Below are 13,264 nucleotides of genomic sequence, written 5' to 3'. Positions count from 1 at the left end.
TAGCAGCTAAAAATATTATATATTGTAGAACCAAGGACCTTTGTGAAAACACCATCAATGATAAAGTTACTGTTAGCATAGTAGACGAACATGATGCATATTAATGTTGTTCCAACTAGATACGGTACTATCTAGTAGAGACTGAACATTTAGGAAGATAATCATAATAACTAAGATATATAAGGCATTTTAAGCTTTATATACATAAAGTCCTTTGAGTCGTTATTTCATTCTATGAATCAGATGCTACTGTTACTCAAAAGCCATGATATATAAGCTTCTTATGAGAAGAGACTGATAAAAGTTTTTGGATTTGTATCCCAGAGCCTGATAGAAGGTGCTCAATAAATATTTGTTCAGGGATTAAACAGATTAGAGGTACTTAATCTTGGTATGTCTTGAATATCTTTGGCAATCTGGTGAAGCCTCTAGTTCTCTTTGTAGAACACTAATAATCAGCAAAATAACAATAACTAGCAGACAATTATGATAGCTGGCTTTTATATAGCATTTTACAGTTATTATCTGATTCTTATAATAACTCTGTGGTCAGTGTTATTATCATTCCCATTTTACAGATGAGGAACTGAGGCTGAGAGAGTTAAGTGACTTGTCCACAGTTGGGATAGCATTTAAAGTAAAGCCTTCCATTCTTCCATTTCAGGATCCTATATAATTGTTTTAAATGTATAAAACAAGATTCAGAGGATTATGATGAAAACCAATCACAATGAAATATAGTTATCAAATATTAAAATAAATAAGTTCACAGATTCTGGGTTAAGAACTCCTGAATTCAAGATTAAGGTTTTCTATGACAGGCTATAGATGGAGTCTGAGTCACAAACAGCTAAAGTAGTCCCTGTAGCTATGAAATAAAATAGCTAACAGGAGGGAAAAGATCTTATTGCAGCTAAACGCCAGCAGATGGCATAAGCAACTCTGATGAGGGAGAAGAGACTACATGAGAGGTTCCAGCTAGGAAACATCCTTATGAATGTGACTTACCCTGACAACTCATCTTGCTCCTGTGTCTACTTGTCACCTGGCTACATGTGATCTTCCACATGCATTCCTACTCTTATTAACAGTCTTAAAATTCCTGGGAGAGGAGAGCCACTGTGTAAATGGGTGGAAAATTCCACAATCCAAAGGGATACTTTACTTTGTAGAAAAAAATTCTAATATTGAAGAATGATGACTGGTACACTGTGGTACAATAGAATTTAATGGACTTCCCTACTAGCAGCAATGCAATGATCCAGGAAAAGTCTGAGGAACTTATGAGAAAGATGCTATTCACACTCAGAAGAAGAACTGTGGGAGCAGAAACAGAAGAAAAACATATAATCGATCCCATGGGTCGATGGGGATAATGATCACCCTAATGCAAATATCAATAATATGGAAATAGGTCTGGATCAATGACACATGTAAATCCCAGTGGAACTGCTCATTGGCTATGGGAGGGGGGAAAGATGAGGGGAGGGAAAGAACATGATTCTTGTAACCATGGAAAAATAATCTAAGTTAATTAATTAAATACAATTTTTCAATTAAAAAAACATTGAAGAATGACATTTTAAGTATCTTAGTTGCTACTGTGTAAATCCTTTTGCAAAGTGAAGAAGTCTTTGTTGACAATCAGATGATAATTGTTATCTTCTTGCTGATGCTGATATTGATAATCACCCCCCCATTTTATCTATTTTGAAAGTTCCAACTATTTTCTTTGCTTCCATGGTACCACTTAGCAGCAGTAGTCATAATACTAGCTAATATTCATACAGCACTTGTAGTAATAGTAGTGGTAGTGGTGGTGGCGGTGGTGGTAGTGACTGACAATGGTGGCGGTGGCAGGGAGGTTAGCAATAGTAATAGTAATGATATAGGCTGTACAAAATTGGCATCTTTCAAATATTGAGCAAGGCATGACCTTGAGGTGAGAACTATAACTCAGAGTGCTGCATTTCATGGACTGACAGATGACAAACTTCATATTTGTGAATATGAGGTCTCAAAATATAAATGTCATTCAAACCTCAAAACAACCTGGAAATTTCAGTCAGTAAAATGAATTGGGACCAGACTATTGACATAGACTGAACTACTTCCTACGGTGGACTTAAATTTGACCCATAAAGGCTCAAGAGTCTCATTTTTCATAGATGTCACCACACCAAACAGTCCTAACCTCTAAGTGTGTGAAACAAAAAGCTTTTGAAATACAGAGACTTGGGAATTATACTGAGCATGCTATCAGTAAGCCTACAAAAGATGAGCTTGTATTCAATTTAACACTTATTTTATCTGCCTATCCAAGAATTTAGGGCCATTAAATGTCTAAGACTAATAGCAGGATGGACTTTGTTCCAGGACCATTTCTACTGGGATCCCATTAAAAAAAGATGGTGATGATGATGACCCCCATTTTGCTTAGTTTTTTAAGACTCATGAGATGCTTAATCTCATTTATTTCTCAGAAGTCTTAGTACGATTTAAGGCTATTAAAGTTTTCGTGTTTGTTTTTTCTGTTTCATATAATTCTCTACAACAACTCTGTGTAAAATAAGTGATAATGTAATCCTGATTTTACAGAGGAAGAAATTGAGGTTTACAGAGATTGCAATCTGCCCAGGGCCTCACAGACCCTATGTGTCAAAGATGGAACATGAACCCAATTCTTTGCAACCCCAAACTCAGTCCTTTCTCTCTTGAGCCACTCTGCCCATAACAATAATAATCAACAGCAAAGCTCACATTAATATAACAATATATTAATATAGGGCAGCTAAGGGGCACACTGGATAGAAGCTGGGCCTGGAGTCAGGAAGAACACTCATGTTTCTAAATTTAAATCTAAATTTGGCCTCAGACACTTTCTAGCTGTGTGACCCTGGACAAGTCACTAAACCTCACTTTCCTTATCTATAAAATGAACTGGAGAAGGAAATGGCAAACTACTCCAATGTTTTTGCCAAGAAAACTCCAAATGGGGTCATGAAGATTTGGACATGACTGGAAAAATGACTGAATAATATTCATGTAGATTAAAAAAATGCTTGATATGTATACTGATTTGATTATCACAACCACCTTAGGATGTGGGTGCTATTATTGTGCCATCTTAAATTGAAAGAAGCTCAGTCTCTGAAATTAGGTGAGGTTCAAAGTTCAAGGCTTACAGAGTTAGCAAGTGGCTGAGGTGGGATTTGAACCCAGGTTTTTAGCACTTTCCCTCCTATACCACACATTCTCTCAGTGTTGATTGACCACAACTCCTGTGGCTAGTGAGATACCCCTGTGCCTAGACGAGGAACTATAGGATGACTGAGAGTTGACTCACCCCAGGTCAGCTCCTCCTAGTGCTTTAAGTCCATTGAAGCAGTGTATCTCCCTCACCCTCACCCTTCTTTCTTCTCCCTTGTTTACTTACCACATTCAGCAGCATGATGATACAAAAGTTGATGCACACTGCTGTTCCTGTGGTCGCAACCTGAGAGTTATTCCTGATTAAAGCCCACTTGAAGGCAGCAAAAGTACTGACAGTCACAACACGATAAATGACAATTCCAAACACAGCAGCAATCACCACACAGATCTATAGTGGAAACAGAGAAGCCCTCACATATATCAGAAAAAATTCTTAATCTTCGTGATAAGTCTAGACCACAGGAACACTGTAAAGCTGGGAGGGATTTTCCTCAAGAACAGTGTTGTTATACTCAAATAGAAGTGCATATTGACTTTGAAAACCATAAATTAGCATTATTTATGTTATGATGTATTTTAATTATTTACTTCAACTGTTGTTAATCATTTGTCAGCACATCCAATGTTACAATTCCTTGTCTGTTTTTTTTTAATCCTTACCTTCTGTCTTAGTATGATTTCTAAGGCAGAAGGGTGGCAAGGGCTAAGCAATTGGGGTTATATAATTTGCCCAGGGTTACACTGCTAGGCTTGCCTTACAGATAAATCAACTGAGGCTTAGGGAAGTTAAATGACTTAAGAAATATAGGTTCCTAGATCTCGAGATGAAAGGACCTTTGAAGGTCAGTTAGAGCAACTTCTCAGTTTGCAAAGAGCTTAAATGACTTGCCCAAAGTCCCTTGGAAGTACACATTGGAGGTGTGATTTGACTCTATGCCCTCTGACTCCAGATGCAGTTAATTCTCTTCCCACTCTATCCTGTTGCCAAATAAGCATCAATGAATTGTCCAGATAGAGATATTTTTTAGTGGTTAATTTTTCATTGTGTTTTCCCTGTTGAATTTATGTCCTCTTTAGTAATATCCTAGTAGGTGAACTGTACTTACTTAATTTCAAATGATTTAGAAATGAGTAATTCGTATTATAAAGGACAATTGTCTATGAACAACTCTGTATTCTGAGATGTGCTTCCCTGAAACCCTCCATTCTGAGTTTATTATTATATTTTTCTTTGAAGATTTCAAAACATGTGTGAAGCATATCAGAGAAACAATAGTGATATAGATTTATGCACACATATGTGTATGTGTGTCTAGGAAGAGCTCAGGAAAAGAAGCTAGCTCCAAAAGCTCTTCCTCTCGCCTCCCTTAAAAGAGAGCTCAAAATCGCATCATTAGTCACCAGCTGCTCTGTTTGGTCTACGCTACCATCATTTTCATCATGCCCCCACATTGCTATTCCCTGGCACTCACTTTTCAGCTTCTTTTGGGGTGATATCTCCCCCTCCATTAGACTGCAAGTTCCTTGAAGGCTTCTGGTCACTTCTCTTTATGCTCTGACTACTGAGCTCCCTGATTTCCTTTAAGTCCCACCACAATCCCATTTTCTACAGGGATTGTCTTTTCCTAATATCTTTCTTCTCTTATTTCTTATCTACCATTTATATGGATTACTTTGTATATATTTGTTTAGACTATAAGCTTCGTAAGGGCTTTTAGCTATTAGACTCTTTTTGTATCCTCAGCACTTAACATAGTGCCTGGTACACAGCAGGTGCCTAATAAATGTTTCCTGGCTGATTCACAGTACCGTGTAGAGAGAAAATTGACCGTGGAGACCGTGGAGAGGTAAGAACTTGATATTTGTTTCAGCTCACACACAGACTTGCTGGGTGGCTTTAGGAAAGTAACTTCTCTTCCTCTAAGCCTCAGTTTCTCCATCTTACAAAATGGGAATGATGATAATAATTTTCCCTCCCACTTGCTTCCTGGGTTTAATATGATGATGAAATGAGATTAAATCTTTGAAAGTACTTTATACAAAGATAGCATATTAGTTTCATTCAGAAAAAAGGAAAAATTCCTCAAACCATAAAAAATATTCCAGATGCAGAAACAACAAGTCTGCTGCATTTATCTGTAAATGCTTGATAAGGTTCTGGTTTTCCTGAAATAGGGTTCATCCGTTCTTTCTTGGAGTACTTGGCTTCAAACTGGGGCCGTATTTCTTCCTAAAGAAGAGATGGACAACTTTTATAGATAGTAAAGTTGTGACAGAAAAAAAAGATATATAAACAAGTCACTCTTTTATATTAGTATGTCATTCCATTGTGCTGGCAATAGCCTTCCCATCCACCAAGCAATGAAGTGACCAACCAACCAACCTATCTAATATGGCAGGTGCAGAGCTCCAAATATGATGTCAAGAAGTGGTTATATTGAAGAAAGTATACTCCATCACTTCCAAGCTGTGTTACCCTGGGCAAGTTACTTAAAACCCATTTCCTAGCACTTATGACTCTTCTGTCTTGGAATAAATAGTATTGATTCTAAGAGGGAAGGGAAGGGTTTTAAAGCAAGCAAGCAAACAAACAAACAAACCCTTACCTTTTGTTTTAGAACCAATACTGCTTATTGGTTCCAAGGCAGAAGAGCAGAAAGGGGTATGCAATGGGGGTTAAGTGACTTGCCCAGGGTCACACAGCTGGGAAGTGTCTCCTGGGACCTCATATCTCTAGGCCTGGCTCTCAATCCACTGAGCCACCCAGATGCCCCCTTTGTTTTGTTTTTTAAAAGGAAGTATATTCCAAATCTGCCATTGTTGAGAGCAAGTGATTCAGTTGGATTTTTAAAAAATCTTACAAGTGTTTCCATTATTGTATTAAATCAAACTATAAGTCATGAATGAAAAAGATTATTTTAAAGTGGTCCCCTACTAACCTGAAAGAATGAACAAATTTCCTCTCTACTACTAGGGAGCAACTCCAGACATCATAGAGAAGACGAAAATTGTCCATATTGGAAAATATAAAAATACAGTTCTCAGCTAGCTTCAATTATTCTCTTTGTTGTCTATCTTATTTCAGTAGCTGAAAATATGTCAATTAAATTTTTTATTAAGAGAAATTAATCTTTAATTAAATTATTTTATATATAATAATTTATTTTGTGAACATAATAATAATTTATCAATTCTGACTATATTCAGGGCTTTTGAGACCTCTAAATCAAATATAGATTTAAGTTATCTAGTTGGAATAAATCCTAATAAGAAAGAATTTTTTAAAAAAGCAATTGTAGGACTAGGGAAAGAATTCTAAAATATTAGATTCTCACTGATGGATATTGTATATCCTTTTCATGTATCTTGGAACAATAGAGGAAAGGAACTGAAACTGGGCTTTTAATAAGGTAGAGGGTGTATTAAACCCAGAGAGAAAGCTAGTCAGTGTTAAGAGGTGGGTACAGAAAACAAGTAAGGTGGGGAAAGGGGAGATAGTAAGAATGCTAATGAGTTCATGTTTATGTAGTGTTTTAAGAATTGCAAAGTCAGGACAGATAGATAGTACAGTGGATAGAGTGCCAGGCTTGGGTCAGGAGGACTTGAGTTCAAATCTTGTTTAAAACACTTCCTAGCTTTGTGACCCAGGGCAAATCACTTAATCTCAATTGCCTGGCCCTTGCCATTCTTCAGTTTTAAAATTGACACCAAGACAGAAGGGTTTAAAAATATTGCAAAGCCCTTGACAAATGTTGCATTTGATTCTCACAAGAACCTTGGGTGCTATTATTACGACTATTGTCCTTATTTTACACATGGGGAAATTGAGGCACAGAGAGGTTAAGTGATTTGCCCAGGATTATACAGTTAATATGTATCTGAGTCAGCATTTGAACTCTGCTTTTTCTGACTCTAAATTGGATGTTCAAATACCCAAACTATATAAAAAGCCTATGAGGTTTATGTGAATAGGTGAAGAGCTAAAAGCCTTTGTACTCCTAGTGCTTGGCACAGTTCCTAGTGCAGAAGAAGTGCTTAATAAATGTTTAGATTATTGTATCTAGTCAGCTTCTGGAATACATTTACCCTCATTCCATTTATTTAAGGCAACCACAATGGAAGATAAGCATGGAGACCTAGAAAGTCCCCCTCTCTGTCATATACACACAGACACATGCATGCCTCCAATTTTTCAGTTCTTCTTCATGTTTTATCTTCACATAGTAGAATATGAGTTCCTATAGAAGAGGGAATATCTTGTTTGCTTGTATTTGTATTCCTAGCACTTGATACAGTGAGTACTTAATACAGTGCTGGACACATAGGGAACACTTAATAAATGTTTCATCTTTCTATTTTCTCTATCTCCCCTGTCTGTCTGTCTGTCTGTCTGTCTATCTATCTATCTATCTATCTATCTATCTATTATCTATCCAACTAGAAGGCATGGAAGAGTACATTTTGGAGTAACTCTAGGTAAAAGGACAGGAATAGGACTGGATTGATGATTTCATTGGCATAAAGGACTCTCAAAGAAGTAAATCCCCTTTACCCAGGCATGTTGTAATTTACAGTTTTAGAGATTTGCTTGGAACAATGAGAGGAAGAAGTGACTTGCTCAAGATCACACTGCTACTATATATCAGAGGCAGGACTTTGACCTAGAACTTCCTGACACTGACTGCCTCTCCATTATGCCATATTGCCTCTATAAATACACCTGGAAGAAAGGAAGAATATACATTTCTAGATCACTCTTAGGAAGAGGATGGTCTTGCGATCTGGGAGGGATATTTTCATACAAACCTCTTCTTCTTCCCAGTCAATCAAGTCCCAGTCATAAGCAATTACTGCTCTTCTTCTCTTCCAAAACTCCAGGAAAACAGTGGCTAGAACACAGAGAGAAGGGCAGAAAAGACTGTGTTCAAATGAAAGTAAGAATGCACTGAAGGTACCAAGGAAAGAGGGATTGTACAACTGAGAATGGAAATTCATTGAAAGAAATACTGTTTCAGTTTTAGAACTTTTAGACCAAAAACCCAACATTTAATCGACTTAAGAAATTAAATTGAATGTGGAGAGTAACATTTATTGAAATAAAGGTTAGGGAATGGACCTGTAATTTCATTGAGATAGAGGGGATTCCAGATGAAGAAAGTCCCTCCATAACAGCTGAGAACTTCAATAAAACATTTAGGACATCTTGTATATCTGGGCCCCTTCTCTGAAATTTATAGTCTTCTTCTTTTGGTGCCTTCTTCTTTTGGCACCAACTGCTTGGATTGGTGTCCTCTGGCCCTCATCCACTCGTTTTCAGCTTCTTTTTGCATGATGTCTCCCTCCATTGGATTGTAAGCTCCTTGAGAGTAAACATTGTATTTCTTTTTCTTATTTGTGTCACTAGTGCTTAACAGAGTGCCTGGTACAGAGCAGTTGCTTAATGAATGTTTATTTTTTATCATATTCAATTAAAAATTACTGAGATGTCAATTGACTTGCCAACATCACTAAGCTATAAAACAATGATGATATAAAAATAAAACTGATAACTACAATAGCTAATATTTTTATTGTGTTTTAAGTTTTATAAGGTGCTTTGTAAGGATGACTCTAGGTTCCTTAAAGTTATACCATCATACACTGTTATGACTATAACTTTCAATCAAAAGATAATCAAAAAGGCTATCAATTTTCACTCATTATTCTTAGTTTTTCTTTAGATTGGCTGAGGGCCAACAGTTTGCTTTTTGTCTAGACACAAAAATAACTGGTGCCTAAATTCAAATCTTTCCAGAATCCTGGGTGCCTTTTTCTGGACACCATTATTAGTACCCTTCCCTAAATGTCTAGCCTGACAATTGAACATAATCCTTCAGATATGGTACAACTATAGCAGTCACTCAGTCAGTAAGTAATCATTGAGTACCTATTACATGCTGGGCATTGTGCAAAGAGCTGGAGATATGAATATTGACAAAGAATAGTGCTCACTGCTCACACAATCTAAAGGGAGAGATAACATGCAAAGAACTCTGGATAAATATATCACATACAGGACAGATTGGAAATAATCAAGAGAGAGAAGGTTTTTTTCCCCCTTAAACACTTACTTTCTGTCTTAGTAACAGTTATAAGATAGAACAGCAAGACTGAGGTAAATGGTGCTTAAGTGACTTGCCCAGGGTCACACAGCTAGAAAGCATTTAAACCTAGGTCCTCCCAACTCTATACTTGTTGTTTTATCCACTGTGCTACATTGCTGCCCTGTAGGAATAGTTTTTTTGTCAAGGTGGGATTTTAAGTGGAACTTGAGAGAAGCCAAGGGTAGAAATGAGGAAGAAGAGAATTGCACACAAGAGGACAAGTTCATGAAAATGCTTAGAGCTAGGAGATGGAGTGCCATGTGGAGAAACAGTAAGGAGGCCAGGTCCCTGGATTGCAGCGTAAATGGAAGACAGTAATGAAGAAGACTAAAAAGACAGGACAAGAGTAAATCAACGATTAGAACTTCTGTTGAGCAGTCTGATGAAGCCCAAGGAACCCTTCTCAGAATTATATTTTTAAAAACACAGAATGGCAAAGTATACCAATTACCTAGAAATGTAGCTTTATACATGCTTGTATTTTTGAATTGAATATGTATTGTGCATACACATATGCACATATGTATATGTAGACAATGGAATATTAGATACATAGAATAGGATACCAATATGATATGTGTACATAAAATTATATATGTATAAGTATATGAATTTATATACATAGATGCATATATATACATTCAAATATTGGCATGTATGTGTTGTATGTGGTGTGTGTGTGTGTGTGTGTGTGTGTGCGTGTGTGCTGCTCTCTGTTCTCTCTACCAGGAAACCAGGAATGCCCAGAGAAGCTGAATAAAAGGCAGAGGGGTTCCTGGCCCCAGCTCTTCTTCTAAAACACTTTTAAGATATCAAAAGGACTTGTGGCTTTTCCTCTTGATAGTGGATATTATAAATTTATCTCCAGAGAGAAAAGAGAAATTAATTTTTTCCTTTGAGCATTAATAAAAAAAGAAGAAAGAAAATGAGTTCCAGAGTTTAAAGGAGTGAGGACAGTATGATTCCCCTCTCTCCTTTCATTTTGGAAGAACAGTTTTTTGCTTGCTCATTAGACCAGTCATAAGTGAGCTGTGTGTGGCCAGTGACACAGAGGCAATTCTGTTGGGAAGAAAAATCTCTTTGATTTATTTGGGTTTTTTCCTCTCATTTCTGCAAAAAAGGCCTACATTGGGTTTCCCTGGAAATATTTCCAGTGAGCAGGTGAAGGCAATATTCATTTTCTGGAGGGGAGATCTCCTGCTGAACAGCTCCACCCTTAATGACTGTTTGTTCTATGGCACCTGACCCCAAGTGGAATTCTTTCTCTCTCTCTCCTCCCCCACCCCCAAATCATCCTGGGTTTATATGGTACTTTATAAGAGTCAAAACATTTCCATGCCCATTGAGTCATTTTCTCTCCTAATAGCCCAGTGAGATGAGATGAGATGAGTGAGATGGGGAGTAGAGGAGGTACAGCATGGGATTTAAATGCAAAAAGGTCTGGGTTCAGATCTTTTCTCAGATGTATCCTGACTGACTGGTCAAGTCAGGACTTATCCCTAAGCCTCAAATTCCTCCTTGTTAAAGTCTATCTTTGCCTATTGGTGGAAAGAACACAGGTTTCAGAGAACGTGGGCTCATCTGCCATCTGGTGACCACTGGGTAAATCACACACATCACAACAAAATGAGAGGACCGGGCTAGATGACCTCTCAGTTTCATTTAGATTCTAAATGCCTGATTCTGTGGAATGACATCGTGTATGTTAAGCACTTTGAAAACTTTTTAAAAGCACTACGAAAGTTCAAACTATCATCACCCTCATTGGGCAGGGTAAGTATTACAATGCCTATATTCCAACTGAGGCAATGGAGAGAAGATGATAACTGACTTGCTGAAAGTCATTTAAATCTTAAAAGAGGGTGTAAAACTCATCCTACTAATCTAATGTTCTCAATGGTAAATATTTTCTGCAATTAAAAACTCACTTCCATTATCTCTTTAGGTTGATTCGCCTGTGACTAATAAAGCGATAATTAGCACAAACATCCAGACATAGGAAAGACAATATGTTGTAACAGGGCTGGCTTTAGGGCCAGAAAGACCAAGATACAAATTCTACCTCTAAAACATGCTGGCTGTGTGCTCCCAGTGTCCCAACCAACCTCCTAAGACTATGCAGAAGAGTTGCTGACATGAATCAGTGGAGGGAGTTTTCATACTAGGAGTTCAACACACTGATTTAATCAGAGGCCTAGAACCCCTTTTTTCACACACCCTCAGATTAAATCTGGGAAAAAAGCAAATTATTTAAAATTAACTTTCAATAATTGGGGTATAATGAGCCTCAAGAAAAGAATTTTCTTTCCATTTTTCTTTCCTCTCTCCCTCCTTTCTTCCCTTCCTCTCTCCTTTATTCCTTCTCTCCATCCCTTCTTTCTTTCCATCCTTCTTCCATTCCTTCTTCTCTTCTACCTTCCGTAATGAGATTCACATTAAAGCAATCATTTCTATGGTTAGAGTTGAACTTGAGATTTAATCAATGAAAGGCACTCCCACAGTAAAAACTTTATCTACAATTACAGATCAGCAATTTGTCTGTAATTTAAAGTTTAAGGAATTGCCTAATTCCTAATACTAATAATGCCTAATTCCTAACAATGGAGCTACTGAGAGGTTCGGTAACTTATCCATAGTCACACAGCCAGCAAGTACTGGAGGAAAGTCCTGACTGAACTGAGGACTTTCTGACTCCCAGATCAACCCTCTATTTATTTCACCAGGCTGTCTCTTAACATTTTGGTTTGACTTAAAGATATGACTTTGGTTTGACTTGAAGATTTCACTGAGTTTCTCTTTAGAAGATAATTTAGTTTTGGGAAACACCTGAAACAGACCCAAAAAGCCATATCACAGAACCAAAGAGAAGCTATGATCAGTATCGATAATCTGCTTGCTGACTTGTCTCTACCAGTATCTAGCTCTCTAGTGATCCCCCCTTCCCCAATCCAGGGAGAGAAGCCAATTTGAATTCTGTAATGACTCTATCCTTTTATGAACAAAATCCATGGCTAAGGAAAAGTCTCAGTAACCCCAATTTAAGGCAACCCAGTTATCATTTTCTTTCCCTAAGGTATCAATCATCACTCAAAGTGGTGCCATCTTGATTGGTCCATGATGGCTAATGCAGCCATTGGAAGTGTTTCATAAAGTCAGTTTTAACCTGGTAAAGGAGTCTTGTGGTCCCCGACAAAGTTAGCTCAAAATAGAACCTTGGCAGCAACTCTGAAGGGGTATGAGAATTAAAGTACGAAGGCAACAAGGGGTCCTGAAAAGGTTGCACTGAATTCAGCTGATGTAGTGATTACCCCAGGCCCAGTGACTGCATGCAAAAAGCCTGTTTTTAGGCTGCAAATCTTTCCATCAACTGGGAAGCAATGATTAAACACCTATTATGTGTCAGGCATTATGCAGCAAGGTAGCAAGGACATGAAATGATATTTATGAAAGGCTTTTTAAACTTTAAAATGCTATATGAATGTTATCATCAACATTATTATCGCAAAATTTTAATTATATATAAGTATGAAAATGCTATTACATTTTGTGGTTGTTGTCATCATTGTCATTATTATTATTTGCTTCTCCTCATCTATATTGTTTCTTCTGAACAGTTCATATTTTATCTCAGTGATATTATCAGCTCATTGTTGTTGGATCATTTTACTCATGTCCAACTCTTCATGACCCCATTTGGGCTTGTTTGTTTTTTTTGGCAAAGATACTGGAGTAGTTTGCCATTTACTTCTCTGGATCATTTTACAGATAAGGAAACTGAGGCAAACATGGTTAAGTGACTTGCTAAAGGTCACAAAACTAGTAAGTGTCTGAGGCTGGAGTTGAACTAAACAAGATGAGTCTTCCTGACTCCAGGCGCAGCACTCTGTCCACTATCCCATCAGCTAAGT

At 37.4% G+C, this 13,264-nt stretch overlaps 1 protein-coding gene across 2 annotated transcripts in view; it reads right to left on the bottom strand.

Moving 5' to 3' along the window:
- The window catches only part of ANO4 (anoctamin 4), a 475,191-nt gene that overhangs the window by 82,417 nt on the left and 379,510 nt on the right, over positions 1 to 13,264 (bottom strand). For both annotated transcript variants that reach the window (XM_007503277.3, XM_007503279.3), the window contains 3 exons: positions 8,020 to 8,102; positions 5,303 to 5,443; positions 3,437 to 3,601 (listed from right to left, as the gene is read on the bottom strand). In XM_007503277.3, coding sequence (XP_007503339.1) covers positions 3,437 to 3,601; positions 5,303 to 5,443; positions 8,020 to 8,102 — 389 coding nt within the window. The remainder of the gene's footprint in view (positions 1 to 3,436; positions 3,602 to 5,302; positions 5,444 to 8,019; positions 8,103 to 13,264) is intronic.

The sequence above is a fragment of the Monodelphis domestica genome, chromosome 5 (assembly GCF_027887165.1).
Source record: "Monodelphis domestica isolate mMonDom1 chromosome 5, mMonDom1.pri, whole genome shotgun sequence".
NCBI classification, from domain to species: Eukaryota; Metazoa; Chordata; class Mammalia; order Didelphimorphia; family Didelphidae; genus Monodelphis; species Monodelphis domestica.
This window is presented reverse-complemented; position numbering and strand designations above follow the sequence as displayed.